Source organism: Mauremys reevesii, linkage group 9 (genome assembly GCF_016161935.1).
Source record: "Mauremys reevesii isolate NIE-2019 linkage group 9, ASM1616193v1, whole genome shotgun sequence".
NCBI classification, from domain to species: Eukaryota; Metazoa; Chordata; order Testudines; family Geoemydidae; genus Mauremys; species Mauremys reevesii.
In genome coordinates this window covers 99,354,264-99,372,314 of record NC_052631.1, presented here as the reverse complement: position 1 = coordinate 99,372,314, position 18,051 = coordinate 99,354,264, and the positions used below count along the sequence as shown (strand labels likewise).

The 18,051-nt window shown below is 44.4% G+C and overlaps 1 protein-coding gene across 3 annotated transcripts in view; it reads right to left on the bottom strand.

Moving 5' to 3' along the window:
- The window catches only part of GPC3 (glypican 3), a 257,485-nt gene that overhangs the window by 89,854 nt on the left and 149,580 nt on the right, over positions 1 to 18,051 (bottom strand). For all 3 annotated transcript variants that reach the window (XR_005585004.1, XM_039489641.1, XM_039489639.1), the window contains exons 4-5: positions 8,858 to 8,991; positions 2,324 to 2,449 (exon numbers count right to left, since the gene is read on the bottom strand). Coding sequence is in view for 2 of the 3 variants with exons in the window: in XM_039489641.1 (XP_039345575.1) it covers positions 2,324 to 2,449; positions 8,858 to 8,991 (260 nt within the window). In the remaining variant the exon portion in view is untranslated. The remainder of the gene's footprint in view (positions 1 to 2,323; positions 2,450 to 8,857; positions 8,992 to 18,051) is intronic.

Genomic DNA, 18,051 nt, shown 5'->3' with positions numbered 1-18,051 from the left:
TTGATTGGGGTTCCTAGGTACTGCCATAATAGAATTTTCACACAGGTTCCAAAGTCAAGCATTCAAGTAAATGTCAGAATTAAGGTTGCCTTTTCACCCTTAATTTGGCCCCTTTGTCCATACCCATATGATACAGCTGTACCCAACATCACATCACAAATCTGTGGCAGAGCCTGGAATAGTCAGGAATAGAACCCAGCTCTTCTCTTGGCGGGCTGACGCCTTACCCACAAAATGCATCCCTTTTCTTCTTGCAACCCTCCAGCTCCATCTCATTCATTGTCCATCCTGTGCCCTGACTAAGGCAGGTGTCTTGTAGAACAAATACTATGTGCAGGGTCCGAAGCCGCGGGCCAGCGGACCCTCCGCAGGCAAGCCGCCGCGCTTGGCATGCTGGTGCCTGGAGCCGCCCCTGACTATGTGAGCCTGTACTTGAAGACTGCATCATGATGCATACGCACAAGGAGGCCAAATTAGGATTGCATAGGCAACCTTCATTCAGGGCTTTCCTAATTTCTAAGTGAGTGACTCTGCAACTTGGGTGACCTTTTAACATTGTTTTTTTAAATGTACATGTCTGGGTATTTTAAGCTGAATAAGAAATTCCATCGTAAGGAGCCATATTGATTCTGCCAACATGGGTAATCATCTGAGTCTGAAACCAGGACCCACACTGACAGCACAGTCCTCCACCACTGGCTTCACTGGGACTCTGTGTGGTCTAAGTTAGGACAGTAGAACCAAGAATGGAGAATTTCTTTCTTGATCTGCAAAGTCCTCATTGTACTTAAACATTTCACATTCTCCAGGCTGCAGTGTTTAATAGCATGATTTCATGTGCTTTTTAATTAAGAAGTAGAGAAATATTTTTTTTCAAATCCTTTTTGAATTGTTCTTTTCATTAGGCATGGAGATGAAAGTTTTTCCAAAAGAAGGTACAGACAGAGGGCACATTTTTCCTGAGGCAAAGTAACGTCATATTATTAAATGCATAATTGGCAATGCTTGAGTAATCTTTTAAAAAATAGTTTGATGTCATTTTCTGGTCCCTTCAGTGTTTCGGGTCAGTACTGCAAGTACAAGTTAATTATTTCCTGAGGTTACCAACCAAGAAGGAGCCATACTTTACACTCTACATTATTTTTGCCATGTCTTGATATTATTTCTATTATTTTCCTTATGAAAACTACCTTAATAGTAAAGGACATTTTGCAAAGTAGGGTTATTGGAAGAGCAGTCTGGTGATATTATGTGTAATTATAATAAGCATTACTATGCTGAGTTCATACATTCTTGAACATTTCTCGGGCCAATGTTTTGCAAAAAAAGGTTTTTTTCATTATCACAGCGTTTTCCTTTCTAATATTAACCCTGCATTTGTCATTCACCATCAGTTTCACAGATAATTGTCACAACACCCAGGGAAGCAATGAATGTACTTAATATATTACATATGGAAGCAGGAGAAAACAGAATGGGGAAGAAATACTCTGCTGACATCCCAGAGTGACACCAAGGATGAATTTGGCCCAGCGCTCAAGACTTTTTATTTAAAGAACCATCAGCAGAAACCTCCTATTGGTCACAGTGCAAGTAGATCACGCAAAGGAAAACAACTGCACGCTTTGGACCGAATTCCACACACACATGCACGTATGCAGTCAACACTGAAGTGCACCTGAGGACAGAATTGAGTGTTTTTCAGATATTACCACGTCCACAGGGAACCTACTTAGCATTTGTCTATTTCCTAATGTTAATGGCTCATTCTAGAATGAAGGTCAGATGTTCAAGTTGAAAGAAAGTCAGCACAAACCCAGAAGATGTATTACCAAAACTCAGTAGCTCAGATAACCATCAGTGTGAAACCACACCAAAGGTACAAAGGTATCTACAACCTCATTGATACCTAAATTGTCACCGAATTAAGCCCTTTCCAAAGGGAGTGTTGCTTAGTAAAGCAGTTGTTCCTCATCCTTGTTCCTGACTGGTCAACACCCACCCACCCTATTCTCCACTGGGTCACAGCAGCACGTGTTTCCCACCGAGTGGCTTCCACAGCTCAATAACGCATGAAGAGTAACCTTCTGCTCCTCCCCACAGGTAGTTTTGGGCCCCGCTCTGCTCCATTGCTCTGCTAAACATCACGCAGCAGACTCAGCTTCTGGCCTGATCGTTTTTAAGTTTTGTATAAATAACGAAGATTGCCAGTGAAGCTATTTGAGAAACCTCAGACATCAATGAATTCAGTAGGCCCCAGTCCACTTACATGCACATTTAACTGCTTATGAGGAGCACTGAGGAGAAAAAAAGAATTGTTCACCTCTCCACAATTTCTTGTCCATTCCAGCAAAGGGTGTCATTCTGAACAGCAGAACCGTGGCTGCAGATGTACTCCGGCAAGCTGCTATAGAAACTGCTGTGAGATTTTAGTTTCATAATGAGCTCCCTGAAAAGAAAGCAAAAAGGTACAAGTTAAAGAGGAACAGATTATCATCAGTTCAGCATGTTTTACCAGCAGGCCTCACACGGCTGCTTATAGCAACCATCAGCCTTGTTTATGGAGACTTCTGCCACTCTGCATCACACTCTCTATGTCATTTAGTCATGTCATGTCAGCTACTCTCAAATGGCAGATCCAAGCATTCCTCAGTCAAGCAAAATTCCCCCTGGTTTCAAAGGCTGCAAGAAGCAGTGGGCTTGATGGCCCTGATCCTGCAAACACTTAGGTGACAGTCATCTCCTTGGCTGGACTACATCAGGGACCTCCAAAGCTAAAAGCATGAGCTGCTACAGTCTGAGCTGAAGAGCTACGGCTCGGTAGCTGGGACCTGTAACACGCACTCACCAGTAGGTTACATTTACACACGTGCTTCACTTTACACACAAGTAGCCTCACAAGTCAATGGGGCTACTCACCCATGTAAAGTTAAGCACTTGTGTCTGCAAGGTGACGGCTCAAATTTGTAACTACTGTGGTACAACGTGGCCAAGTGGATAACGGAGGCAGTTACCGTCCATGCACAGTGCATGCTAAGTACTATGTAACAATGAGCCAAATTCAGTCCTGGACACATTTCCCGAAGCAGATGTATTCAGTTCTGGGGCTTTAGATGAGCCCATTCTTGCTCTCGCCCTATAGATTGCTCTGGCAGATTTAAGAATCCAAACGAGCTGCTTTACAGAAGAACATCAAGATTAAAGGCCCAAATTTCCATCAAGACAGATGATTCCAGACTCAGGTTCTGCTGCTGCACACAGGGTAGAAAGACATACAACCACATGATTTTGCAAAAGCCTGTTAGTCTCTGCACATGTCTGACTGTGAGAGATTTGCAGATGCAGGTCTGAGTCCCATCTGCTTCCTGCAATCGAAGGGGCCAGCAGCATAGACATTTTTCTCCAGGAGGGCAGAGGGAGACCAGCTGTCGCCAGAGATGCAGAAGGTGGGGTGGATGTGAACTGGGCAGAGCCCCTGGCTCTAGCACACTTGCTCCAGGCAGCTAGCCTACAACAGAGCAATGTGGAGCAGGAGCCCCAGCACCACCACTCCTTGGGAAGGGGCCTGAACCCCAGAAGACTCTGGCAGCTGCTGGACATGCAGCCAGGGGAGACCGAACAGGATGTTCAGCTGTTCTCAGCTTGGGGATGTCTCCTTTATGGGGAAAAAATAGGGACACCAAGCAGCTGTCGTGCAAAACTCTTCTGTGCTTCAATCAACGAGAGCTGTGACGGGCACAAGAACATGACTTGGACTCAAGGCCTCCTGGCTCCCAGAGCAGCACACCTTCCCCTAGGCTCTGGGGTACTTTGTGACCGTCTCTGTCGCCTCCCTCCTCCCCCAGAACTGAGACGACTCCTCCATTTAAGTCCTGCGGTGGCAATAAACTCTCCCGCTTGCTCCCTAGGGCATCATCCACAAAGTGCACCTTTGACTCTGCACTGAAGGCTGGGACCGAGGGGTCGTCACAGGGTGGAGGGAGAACAGGGGTTGAGCAGTGAGTGTGTTTAACTCAGGGCCGGGGGCGGGGAGGGGGGAGAAAACAAATGGAAAATAACGAAAATAAATCAAGGCAAAATGCATGAAAAGAACCAGAGTGTAGCCTATAACGCAATGGGGCTTGGGGCTGCAGGAGCACTCTGTTAATGGGCTGGGTGAGGGGGTGGAGATCTAAGCTCCATAAGGAAGGGGGGATGCGGGGATTTGCTCAATACCTTACATCGATATTGTTGAACCACAAGGCGTGTGCATCAGACCAGATGGTGCCCTTCCTTCCACCCTTTCCCTCCTCCTTTGTATTTTGGCTGTCTCCTGATCTGTAAGCATGTCGTCGACCTGGGACGAGGGACTATCTTCTTGTGCGTGTCTGTACAGCACCTAGCACCTCTGAACCCGCTTGGAGCCTGTGGGCACTCGTGCAATGTCAATCAGCCCTGGACTGGTACAGTCTGCCTTTGGGCACGTTCCACTCCTTATTTTAAAAGCAGTGAATCCACTTCAGACTGAAGTAAGCTGTTACAGAGATTAGCTGTGAGCTACAAACCACCCAGCTGGGGGCAGACAAAACAAAGAGAAAGATCTCTGGATGCTATCAAAAAGAGCCTTCATTTTTTATTTCTTTATTTTTAAGAAGGCATACAGCTTTTCACCCATAATCAGATTCACACAGCCTGTGCACACAGCCTCTATTGCTAACAGAGAGAGAGCGGAAGACGATTCCTTTTCTTCCCCTACAGTATTGATGAGGAGTAACATAATGCAGCTTTTCTGGCTATTGGAAGATGTCAATGCTGCTATTTATCTCCTCATCTCCACCAATATACAAGCTTTAGTTAAAGAGAAAAGCCTTGCTAATGTCATTAAAAACACATCACACAGCCTGAGCATCTTCCCCTGCAAAAATACACGGGATGATTTATGTCTTCACTTTTGGCAGGCACTAGAGTATTTTGTGGTCGCCATTTAGGGTGACCAGATGTTAAGGGGAAAACATCAGGACTGCCACGGGGGGAAGGGTTTTTTTTTTATTTACACTCACCCGTCCGGGAGTTCGGTGGCAATTCGGCGGAGAGCCGTTCAGTCACAGACGGTCTTCGGTGGTATTTCAGCAGTGGGTAATAAATCTTGCCGCCAAAAATGGAAGCACCAGCCACTGAAATACCACCGAAGATTGTCCGTGACTGAAGGACTCTCCGCCAAATTGCCGCCGAAGACCAGGAAACAAAATATTGGGACAAATGGTGTCCCAACTGTACTCTGGTTGGGACGTGGGACAAACTCCTCAAAATTGGGACAGTCTTGATTTTATTGGGATGTCTGGTCACCCTATTGCCATTTGTTAATATATATGGAGATATACCTGTCTCATAGAGCTGGAAGGGACCTTGAAAGGTCACTGAGTCCAGTCCCCTGTGGTCACTAGCAGAACCAAGTACTGTCTCTGACAGATTTTTGCCCCAGATCCCTAAATGGCCTCCTCAAGGACTGAACTCACAACCCTGAGTTTAGTGGGCCAATGCTCAAACCACCAAGCTATCCCTCCCCCACCCCCCTGCATTTCTTGATGCATTTCTTGGAGGGCTTTATTTTCTTCATGGGGTCATCCGGGAGGCCGAAATAAGTCAAGATTCTTCTCATGGCATTTCTGTGCTGAACTGCTGCCCCTTGAGAAAAACAGCCCTCACCTTACATGGCACTTACATAGCTCCCTGTGGCACGACTGAAGCGGAGCACTCACCCTCTGAATACAAGACCCATTTAAGGTGCCTGAAAGTGGGAACCCAAAAAATTGAGGGACTCAGATCACTAGTCACTTTGGAAACCTTCGCCCAAGGTCCATGGCATGGTGCAGGGCACTCCAGTGCATCTAACCCCCATGCCAACCCAGCTTCCCCATTGATTCTACTCGACCCCCCAGTTTTCATTTTGTTCCTTTCTCCTCCCCACCCCCAATTTTTCTAACTCTGGTCAGGTGGTTTAGTCTCTGTTACATCCCTAGCCCTAGACTTACCCTTCTGGAGACAGAGATGGACCAAAGACTTGCAACATTTCCAGTGGGATGGATTTTCTTACCTACCTGGGTTTCCCTCATTCTTTTACCTTTTCCGTCTCCCCTTTCTTTTCACTTCTTTCCCACACTATTCAGTTCCACAGAACCATAAAAATGTAGGGCTGGAAGGGACCTCAAAATTTCATCTAGTCCAGCCCCTTGTGCTGAGACAGGACCAAGTAAACCTAGACCATCCCTGACACCCTTGGAATCCTATTCCAGAACCTAAGTACCCTTTTGGCCAGAAAGCTTTTCCCCCGATATCTATTCTATATCTCCCTTCCTGCAGATTAAGCAAGAGACACCGGAACAGGGGGGCCATGTGACTCCATCACATTTTACCTGTCTTAAGGGTGAGCAACAGGGAAGGGGGTGGAGAAGAGCGAGAAGGGGGTGGGGCTTGAGGGGAAGGAGTAGAACGGGGGTGGGGACACAATTTAGGCATCAGTGGCCTCCCACTTCTAGGGAGCTTCTGGCGCTCCTGGATTAAACCCATAATTCTTGTACTACCTTCAGTGAATATGGAGAACAATTGATCACCCTCCTCTTTATGAGGGCCGTTAGCATGTTTGAAGATACTTCTCACATTTCTTCTCGGTTTTATTTTCTCAAAACTAAACATGCCTCACAGGTCAGGTTTGCTAAAACTTTTATCAGGTTTGTTGCTCTTCTTTGGCACATAATAGTCTAATGTCCTGGGGGCTGGAATACTTTGTTTTATGCTGGCTGTTATGCAGAAGGACTAACGATAATAATAATATAATAATAAACGAGATCATCTGGTGGTCCTTTCTGGCCTTAAATTATACGATTCCCACTAATTTGTCCACATCTTTCATAAATCATGGCACCCAGAACTGGACACAGTATTCCAGCCAAGGCCTCACCAGTACTGAGCTGGGTGGGACAATTACATCCCATTTCTTACATATGATGCTCCTTTTAATACACCTCAGAATGATATTCGCCTTCTTCACAATTGCCTCACATTGTTGTCTCATATTCAGTTTGAAATCCACTATAATCCCCAGTTCCTTTTCTGTAATACTACTGCTCAGCCACTTACTCCACATTTTGTAGTTGTTCATTTGATTTTTCCGTCCTAAGTGAAGTACATTGCACTAGTCTTTACTGAATTTCATCTTGTTGATTTCAGACCAATTCTCCAATTTGTCAAGGTTGTCTTGAATTCTAATCTTGTTCTCCAAAGTGTTTACAATCCCTCCCAGTTTGGTGTAATCTGGAAATTTTATAAGCATACTCTCCACTCCATTATCTAAGTCATTAATTAAAATATTGAATAGTACTGGACCCAAGAGAGATCCCTGCAGGACCCCACTACTTACATCTTTCCAGTTTGACAGCAAACCATTGATAATTATTCTTTGAGTATGGTTTTCAACCAGTTGTGCACTGACCTTATAATAATTTCATCTAGACCTCATTTCCCTAGGTTGCTTGTGAGACTGTCTCATGGGACTCTGTCAAAAGCCTTACTAAAATCAAGATATATCACATCTACTGCTTCCCTCTACCCACTAGGCCAGTAATCCTGTCAAAGAAGGAATTAGGTTGGTCTGACATGATTTGTTCTTGACAGATCCATGTTGGGTATTCCTTATCACCTGGTTATCCTCTAGGTGCTTATAGACAGAGTGTTTGATCATTTGTTCCAGAATCTTTCATCCCTCCTTCCTTTTCATTTCCCCTCTTGTGTAACCAGGACAATTTCTCATCTTGTAGCCATCAATTTCCTACGAGGTCCTGTCCTGAAAGCAGCTCCCATCGTGTTATTGTAAACCGAGGGAGCGTTAGGTATCCGATCCAGCAGGAAGAGCACTGGAAGAAATGACGTTTTATGTTGGCTGAAGCTGCAAGTGATCCTCTCCTCACAGCAGGAGAATGGGAAACATCAGTGGCAAAGTGGAGGAGAGAAACACTTCCAATGTCAGTATGTACAGGCTCGCTTAAAGCCCTACGTATGCTGCAGTGGGTTTCACCAAATCCCATACTCTTCAAATGACAATAATGCATCACTTCCAGGGCCTGTGCATTCTGCTGACACAGGAAGATAATGGAGGAACAGAGATGCTTATAACACACTTACAAGCAGTCTCCTCTCAGTCCACCCTGGTGAGGCCCGACTGAAAGCACAATGAGAATTTGGCCCCGTAAATATTTACAGGTGACTTTGTCCATGTCACCTTTGAGTGTTTCCATGTTTACAAAAAAAAACAAATTTTCTCATTTCTTTTCTGCAGCTGTTCTTTTATTTAAATAAACAAGCGCACATGCACACTCCTAGTCTGCTTTAAAAATCAATGAGAGAGAAAAGAGTTTTTCCCCTTCATACCGATATGATCCCACTAAATTACAGCTTATATTTACTGAGTTAAACCTAGCTGGAATAAGTGCTGGGTGCCATGCTATGAACACAGACGCCTGCTCTGATTTTCAAACGCTTAGAAACTGCTGTGAACATTCCTTGATGTTTTAAAGGTGTTGGATAAAAAAAAAATCCCTCCATACTACAAGGTTGGAAACCTTGTGTGCTACGCTTCAGGCTAAGGTTAACATCTGCCTTGGCAACCTTTAAAAACAGCGTTTCATACAGCCCCCTGGAATATCAAAGATGGGAATCAGGAGACAGTTTTATGCTTAAAAGAAAAACACATTGACATTTATACAATTGCCGTGAAAACATGTAACCCTCACCCACATGGGTATATTTCAGAGTTTTACATCAGAGTAGTTTCCTGACTCATAAACACAGCAGCCATGTATACTCAGAGTCAAAACGGTCTCACCTTCTCCGGCTGGACAGGGTTTCCTCGTGTCCTGTGTGAGCCACCTTCCGTACTTTCTTGTCAATGAAAAGGTCTTCAGGGTCATGAGCTGATCTATACTGTCTCTGTTGAGAATGGCCACAGAATTTGCTAATCTGAAAAAGCAACACAAAAGCATGATGAACGAATGTGCAGCATGCAACACGCTAGAACCAAAAGGCTAAGAGATGGACTTTCCACCACACAGATACTTTTTTGAAAAATAGCATAATAAAGATACAGGGTAAAATTTTCAAAAGCACCTTGGTGACTTGGGAGCCAAAGTCACATTTACAAAGTGACTTGGGAGTCAATAAAGAGTTAGGTGCCTAAATACCTTTACAAATCTGGGCCTGTCTCACACTTGTGAAAATCAGATGTAGGCTCCCAAGTCACTTACGTGTTTTTGAAATTTTCACCTATTGCATCACCCCAGAGGAATTTGTGGGGGCAACTTGTACAGCAAAAGAACTTGGAGCAGAATAACTCAAATATGTCAACCAATTTCTTCCACTGGGGAGGCTGGACTCAACCTATTCCTGGTTCTCACACAGTAACAAAGGCTTTTTCTCAAAAGATGAATGAGCTTGAAGGGAAAAGTCGAAGGATTGTGTGTTTTGTGCCTCTCTACAGAAGTTCCTGGTCAGACATATAAAGCTCTGTTTTCCAAGAGCAAGGTGTTTTTCCTGACCTTTCCTGGCCAGATCCTCAGCCGGTATAACTCAGTATTAAAGCCAACAGAGGTATGCTGAGGATCTGGCCCTTTGAGGCCTAGTTTTTTTAAAACTAGTTCATCTGGACAGTGCTCCAATCTTGCAAATATGTTTTGCTCCAAGACTGAAACAAGCTCATAAAAGAGAATTGTAAAGATCACAGAGTGTTCTTGTAAGGATGCCAGCCTTCTGGGATCGAAGGCAATACGCAGAGAGCAATCACCTGTCAAAACCCTGAGCTGTAAGCTTTTTCTGGCAGAATTCCACACTGACAGGTTAAATATTCTCTGTGTTATCAGCCGTGGTACTTCAGAAGTTCCTCTGCACTTTCTTTGTTGAAAGTCAGAGCAAAAAAAGATACAGATATCAGGGCAGAGTTAAAGAAGAACTAAATATTTCTGGTTGTCAACCCCTTTAAAAAGACAAAGATCATTTTGTTTTCCTGTCACAATCGGTAGCCACGTATGCCCCCTTTGATCGCTTCACCTCTGTGTGGAAGGACTGGGCTTCCCTGAAAGCTCACTTATGCCCTCAAAGCAGAGTTTGAGTGGGATCTGAGAGGGAAAGCGTGGACGCTCTGGATAGCCCTGGCCAGACGAGGGCATGCACGAGCCAACGGGCTTGTTACCAGAGCTGAGGGAACACCGCAGAGTTTCCCCACAAACATTCACTCCGCTTGAAGAAATGAATTCACTGTGGCTGTGCTCGCTTGTTACTCACAGAACACCCCTGGAAAGCACACCTACAGCTTGCGCTCTTAGGCATTGACACCAGAAATCCTCTATTTTATATGGGATCAGCGCAGCAGAGGGGGAAGGGCCCCCGGCATCCACCCTGGCTCACGCAATGGACGTTACAGTATTGTCAATCTGAAGCACTCAATCACAAGTCAGGCTCCAAATAAAACATGAGATTGGCTTAAAAATCCTGAGATTAAAAAAATACATTTCAGCTTCTGTTTACTAGTCTTCTGGTTTGAGAGCCTTTAAGATTCATGCTTTTAAGCAATCCCCTTCAGAAATTAGGGACAGAAACGTTCATTTATTAACAAATAAAAAATAAGCAAAAATTGGCATGTAATCACTAGACTCCGGGAGGTGGGACTTTAAGTACAGCACCAAATAGTGCAAGACTCGTGACAAACCAATCATTTAGTCACAGTGTTGTTAATAATCTGCCTGCAGATTTTGCAAGTAGTACAGATTTCATGCTAACTTTGCGGGGATGCGACAATGGAAAGTTTCAACTTAAAACTATTCTACAGCCAACCAGTGAATCTTAGGAACCACAGAGCCACAATGCCTAATTTTAGCCTGTTGCTGCCTATGGGACAGAATTATAGTATGGAAGATGTGGCCAGAAATAACCAAAGATGGAAACCACAGAACAGCATCTGCTGCTCTTTGACTGCTTGGTTTCCAGGCGGCCATAAGCTTGACTTGTTTGATAATGAAGACCCGTCCACCAATGCAAGATGACACTAGCTAAAGACAATAAATCTGGAGAGAGAACGGGTTTCACATGTGACAGACTGACTGCAGCAGTTTGGACTGGGTTGAATACTTTAAAAAATTATTTTGTAAAAGATAAAGAGAGACAAGCAAATTACATAGTCTAGAAGAGTTTATGACAGGTACATGTGCTGGTTCTTTGAATTTGTCAGCCTCTGGTGATAGAAATTTCTGTAGCATGATCAGCAGTAAAACTCTACAGTACCACTGCAGACTAAAAGGTGGGATATCTCCACTTCCCTGATGTAACTGCATATACATCAACTTCCCAGTGTCTGAAGTAGCCACTGAGTGAGGGTTTTCCCTCACATCAACATACAACCTGAAGCCCTGATTCTGCCACCTGATTCCCCTGCATCTCTGCAGTCACACCAAATTCCATGGAACAGGGGTCTGAGATCAGAGCTCAGTTTGTATGTCATATGCTGACCAATATGAACAGTTGGTACCATAAATACATTAAACAATGCAGCTGCAGCCAAATAATCCCGCACAAACTTGTGTGTTAACATCACAAATCAGCTCATCAGACATTGATTTGGTAACTGAGCAAGTAGCAAGAAAAGAAAGTCAGGTGCCTCACATGGTCTCAAGTAGAGCTGAGGAGGGCATGATTTTCCCATCCCAGGAAAGGTTGAGATTTTGAATTTTTTCCCCCCCCAATCAGACCCAGGATGAAAAGTTGAAATCTCAAAGATTTACATGAACTGATCATTCGGAAAAAAATTCCAATCAGGTCGATTAAAAAGTCTTTTCAACATTTTGCTTCCATTTTGATTTTTTACCTTTTTTAGTATAAATTAATTAAATGAAAAATGAAAAATCATTTAAAATTGAAAAATGAAACTTTGGTTTGAAAACGTCAATACAGGACGTTTGGACAATTAGAAACTTTTTCCCCCGCCCCCAAACATTTTTCTAATCAGGAGATGACTTGAAACTGACCCTTTCTTAGGAACTATTTCGGTTTCCACAAATCGACATCCCTCCCCAGTTCTCCCCTCAAGCAAGCAGCTACTCTCGTCACTCGCTAAGCACAGAACCAGCTTCCCTGCAGCTGTGTGCATTCTGCGGTGTAGATCCTCCCGTCAGAGCACAGACTGCTGTAAAACAGCACCTACGGAGATCTGTTCCTCAGCCCTCTGTGGGAGAATGACAGGACAGTAATAGATTGCTTTCCTATTCCAATTTCATTTAGCCCTGACCCAGTGTTTTCCTTGTTTACATCAGCGGACTTGCCTCTCAATCATAACGTGTTACTTATTGTGCAAGAGTTCGCCAGGTTCATTCATGGAGACAACATGCTGAGTTCATTGATTTTGTGACCCCCGTTCTCCAGGCCTTCCCTAGCCAGCGGCTCCTGAGAGGGTGACACTGGGCGAATGTCACTCAAGTTCAGATTGTGTTAGCACTTAAACTATTAGCAAATCCTGTTTCCAAGGGCAGCTGGGGGCCTGCAGTTAGGCTCTTAAATCTATAGTCTTAGGACTGCCTAATTTATCTTCACACTGCAGTGAACTAAGGTAGCCCGCTAAACTACCAGTTAGCAACAAGCTCGAGGCTAAAAGCACACCCACTGCCTGGTGCTACCGCCATCTGATGAGTAAGGTGGAGAAGAGATTAATTCCATTCTATTACATCCTACTTTTCCTTTGGTAAATAAATTAGTAACGTCACCTCTTCCATTATCAAGAGCAGCACAGTTTGTTTGCCCAGGCTGCAATACAATAATGAGCAAGAGATAAACCGCCCAGGAATGTCATGAGCCTGGACTCTTAACTGTTGGTTTAAGACGTACTGGGATGACATGCTGCCGCGGGTGCCTTTTCTGCAGCTCTTTCTCCCATTTCTGACGTCGTTCTTTCCACAGCTGCTGTTGCTCTTGGGGCATTGCTTCTTTGGTCCTTAACTTTTTCCTATTTTCACTTCATTGCTCTTCGAGCTGCTTCCTTTCCAGCCTTGCCAAGTCCCACATGCTCAAAAATAATGTGTGAGCCCCGCCCCCAGGAAATCATGAGACTGGCTTAAAAATCATGGTGGGTTTTTTTAAAAGTAATGCATTTGGGTCCTTTTTATGTGTCTTCTGGATTTTGAGCCTTTTGGGTTCACATTTTCAAGTTTTTCTCTACAAGCATGAAGGCTAAAAACAATTTTTAAAAAGCTGAGATTCTCACACAATCACATGACTCCAGGAGATGGGGCTTTATGAAAGCAATCAAATATTAGAAGACTTACAATAAAATAGCAAGCTAGCCATTCTGGTAGCCCTCCCTCTCTCCTCTTTTATGCACTGTGTATATTTCCCTGCAGAGCCACATGCAGAACAAGCATTTAAAAAAACAGTTATTTTGCTCAACAGCAGCAGAAAGTGAAAGAAAAGTGAAAGAAGGGGACAACATGGATATACCGTCATACCAGTGCCCGTGTAATGCACTGTGGTACATAATTTAACACAATATGGAAGATCCACCGCTATCCCTGCACCGACAGTAAGGGATTTAAAGCAAAGAAGAGGAGCAGGTAAAGGTCAGGTATTTTAAGCAGTCATTTGTGAGGACTTAACTTTGATTTTTCACTGACACTGTGCAATTCCTTCTCCTTTTGCAGCTCTGTTCTTTAGGTCCATGAACACTATTGATCCTGACATGAGTAAGACTGGATCAAGGACTTGATAAAAACACGCTGAAGCATAATGAAGGGGGGTGGTGCCAATGGCGGCATCATCCAGGGAGGCACTTCAAAGGAAGAAGGGGCCAGGCACCTGCAGGTCTCTTAGGCTTTATCTACATTGGGGTTGTTCTGCATGAGCAAAGCTACCTTCATATAACTGCACTGCGGCAAACCTCTAGTGTACATGTGCTGCACTGGGGTGAAACCTATTACGGGGCAGCTCGTGCATAGGAGTACCAGGGCAAACCCTAGCTAGAAAATGAGGTAAACTACATCAGTGCAGTGGGTTTACACTAGAGGTTTGCACAGCAGCAGATACACCAGAGTGCGGGGGTAGTGAGGAATCAAATCCTAAACACCAGTGTAGACAAAGCCTGAGTACAGCTGCATCCCTCAAGTTAACGCTTCTTCTTAGGGCTTCTCTACCCAGAGACACTGAGCATAGCAAGCCAGGATGTGAACCTGCAGCTCACTAGCTCGCCACGTGCTAACCAGCCAGGTGGACCCTGCTACCACATACTAAAAGTTCCCTAGTGCACTTTGAACTTTGACATACTGCTGTCTGGCACTTTCAGCGTATAGAAGCGGGATCCACACGGCCAGTAAGAGTGTAGCAGGCTAGCACACTATAGACTCACTCCCCAGTGTGCCATGCACTAAGTTGGGGAAGAGCCAACGTGGCTTTTGTAAAGGGAAATCATGCCTCGCCAATCTGTTAGAGGGTGTCAATAAGCATGTGGACAAGGGTGATCCAGTTGATATAGTGTACTTGGACTTTCAGATACCAGAGGCTCTTGGGCAAATTGTGATAAGAGGGAAGGTTCTCTCATGGATCAGTTACTCATTAAGAGACAAAAAAGAAAAGGGTAGGAATCCATGGTCAGTTTTCACAATGGAAAGAAGTAAATAGCAGGGTCCCTCAAGGATCTGTAGTGGGACTGGTACTGTTCAACATATTCATAAATGATCTGGAAAAGGGGGTAAACAGTGAGATGGCAGAGTTTGAGGACGATAAAAATTACTCAAGATAGTTAAATCTAAAGCTGACTGCGAAGATTTACAAAGGGGTCTCACTAAACTGCGTAACTGGGCAACAAAATGGCAGATAAAATTTAGTGTTGGTACATATCAGGTAAGACACACTGGGAAAAAATATCCCAACTCTATATACAAAATGATGGAGTCTAAATGAGCTGATACCACTCGAGAAAGAGATCCTGGAGTCACTGTGGATAGTTCTCTGAAAACATCCATGCAATGTGCAGTGGCAGTCAAAAATGGTATCATAATATTAGGAACCATTAGGAAATGGATAGAAAATATCATAATGTGTCTATATAAATCCATGGTATGCCCACATCTTGAATACTGCGTGCAGTTCTGGTCACCTCATCTCAAAAAGATGTATTAGAACTGGAAAACATACAGGGAAGGTCACCAAAAATGATCACGGGTTTGGAACAGCTTCCATATGAGGAGAGATTATAAAGACGGGGCCTGTTCACTTAGAAAAGAGACAGACTCAGGGGAACAGAGGTCTATAAAATCATGAGTGGTGGGGAGAAAGTGAATAGGGAAGTGTTATTTACCCCTTCGCATAACACAAGAACCAGGGGCCATGCAATGAATCTAACAGGCAGCAGGTTTAAAATAAACATATGGAAGTATTTCTTCATCTAACACCCAGTCAACCTGTGCAACTCGTTGCCAGGGGATGCTGTGAAGGCCAAAAGCATAAGTGAGTTCAAAAAAGAATGAGATAAGTTCATGGAGGATAAGGCCATCAATGGCTATTAGCTAAGATGGTCAGAGACACACCCCATGCTCAAGGTGTCCTTAAGCCCCTGACTGCCAGAAGCCAGGACTGGATCACTCAATAATTGCCCTGTTCTGTTCATTCCCTTGGAAGGGTCTGGCCCTGGCCACCGTCAGAAAACAGAATACTTGGCTACATGGACCATTGGTCTGACACCAGACATCCATGAATGGCCGTCGGGGGTCAGACCAGGTCCATCATCTAGCCCATCTCTCTCTCCGACAGTGGCCCCAACGCCAGGCCCCCAGAGGAGTGAAATCCTCACAGAGGCACAGGGCTAGGGACACCATTCTTACCCCCATCCTAGCTAGCCATATTTTATGCCCCCACCCACCATTTATCAGTCCTTTTAAATTTGTTATAGTTTAGCCCCCACACCCTCCCCTCCTCAAGGAGTTCCACAAGTTGACTGTGCTGTGTGAAGAAGAAGAAACCTTTTTTTTTTTTAAACTGCTGCCTATTAATTTCATTTGGTGACCCCTAGTTTTTATATACCTCTATCATATCCCCCTAGTCTTTCTCTTTTCCAAACTGAAGAGTCCTAGCCTTTTAAAATTCTCGTATGGGACCTCCTCCAAACCCCTAATCATTTAGTTTGCCTTTTCTGATATCTTTTTGAGAGAGGAGAGACCACATCTGTACACAGTATTCGAGATGTGGGCGTACCATGGATTTATATAAGGGCAATATTCTCAGTCTTATTCTCTATCCCCTTTTTAATGATTCCTAACATCCTGTTTGCTTTTTTGACCGCCTCTGCACACTGCGTGGACATTCTTATGTTCTCAAGTATCCCTGCAGACAAGCTCTACGAACAAGTGGCAGAGCAAGCTGAATTTGAATGTTCTGTTCCCCTCCTGTCGGCATTAAGGAAAATGCAAACTAGTACAGCAGAAAACTTCTTTACAAGTATTTGCAGAGAGAGGGGCCACTTTCTGTGAAACCTGAGTAAAGGAGGATGGTGCCAGTCATGGCTGCATACGAATGGGGTTTGTTTTTTTGAAAACTTGCTCTACCATGGACTGTGAGCCTCACTGGATCTGGTCACTTCCCAAACATTCTCGTCCCTTGTCTTCACTGCTGTGCAGTGTGCTGGGTACCCATCAGCTACTGCAGGGGTCGGCAGCCTTTCAGAAGTGCTGTGCCGAGTCTTCATTTATTCACTCTCATTTAAGTTTCCTGTGCCAGTCATACATTTTAACGGTTTTAGAAGGTCTCTTTCTAGAAGTCTATAATATATAACTAAACTATTGTTGTATGTAAAGTAAATAAGGTTTTTAAAATGTTTAAGAAGCTTCATTTAAAATTAAATTAAAATGCAGAGCCCCCCCGACTGGTGGCCAGGACCCGGGCAGTGTGAGTGCCACTGAAAATCAGCTCGCGTGCTGCCTTTGGCACCTGTTCCATAGGTTGCCTACCCCTGAGCTACTGACCTCCCCCTCTGAGGAACCCCTGCACTTCTCTGGCTGCAATGCTTTGGGGTTCATCCCAGAACAGCAAGCGGTTGTGTCACCATGCACCCTGGGAGCCACTGTGCTGTGCAGCTTTGGCGAAGAGCCTGATGCCAACAGCCTGCTCACAGCACCCTGACTTCACCCTGGCTTCCACCAGCCTGGTTACACTTTGCAGGGTAACACCAGCATCCTCCGAGTCCTGAGTTCTTCCCCAAAACGCGTTTCTCTGCAGTGGTCAAGCCCCTCTTACCCTAGTACCCACAAAAACTTACCAAGTTTGCTGTTCCTTTCAATAGACATTACACAGCAGTTTATTAACTCAACTGGGGTTGAACAACCCTCACCTTCAATCAAAGCAATGAGCTGGTTTGCGGTAAAATTAAAACACGTTTATCAACGAAGGGATACAGGTATTCGTGATACAAAGTAAAAGGAATACGGACAGAAATGATTACAAACAAACAAAAGTAAAATCACTCCTCTAAAGGCTGGTCTACAATGAAAACTTACCTCAGCATTGCTACGTCTCACAGGGGTGTGAAAAATCCACCTAGCCACACTGTTGACAGCACTAGGTCGACGGAAGATTTTCCATAGACCTAGCTATTGCCTCTCAGGGAGATGGATTAACTACAGTGATGGAACAACCTCTCCCGTTGGTGTGGTGAATGTCCACACTGACACCGTGCAGCTCTATAGCTTTTTAAGCGTAGACGTAGTCTCAGACTCAAACTCAACTTACCAAACTACATTCTTTTGTTCAGAGACGTTTCTCTCACCTGTATTCAGTTTCCAGAGACTTTCAACCCCCTTTGTTGAAAGGTTCCAGATTTCTCAGATGTACAAGAGCTCTGGCCTCTTGTATCTGCCCAGAAATGCATTGTGTTCTGGATCCAGGCATCATCAATACAGTAATGGATTGCTGACTAACTTCCAGGGGCAGAATCTTTATTTCTGCTGATAGGGCTTGATTCAAAGTCCACTGAATTCAGTGGAAAGACTTCCATTGACT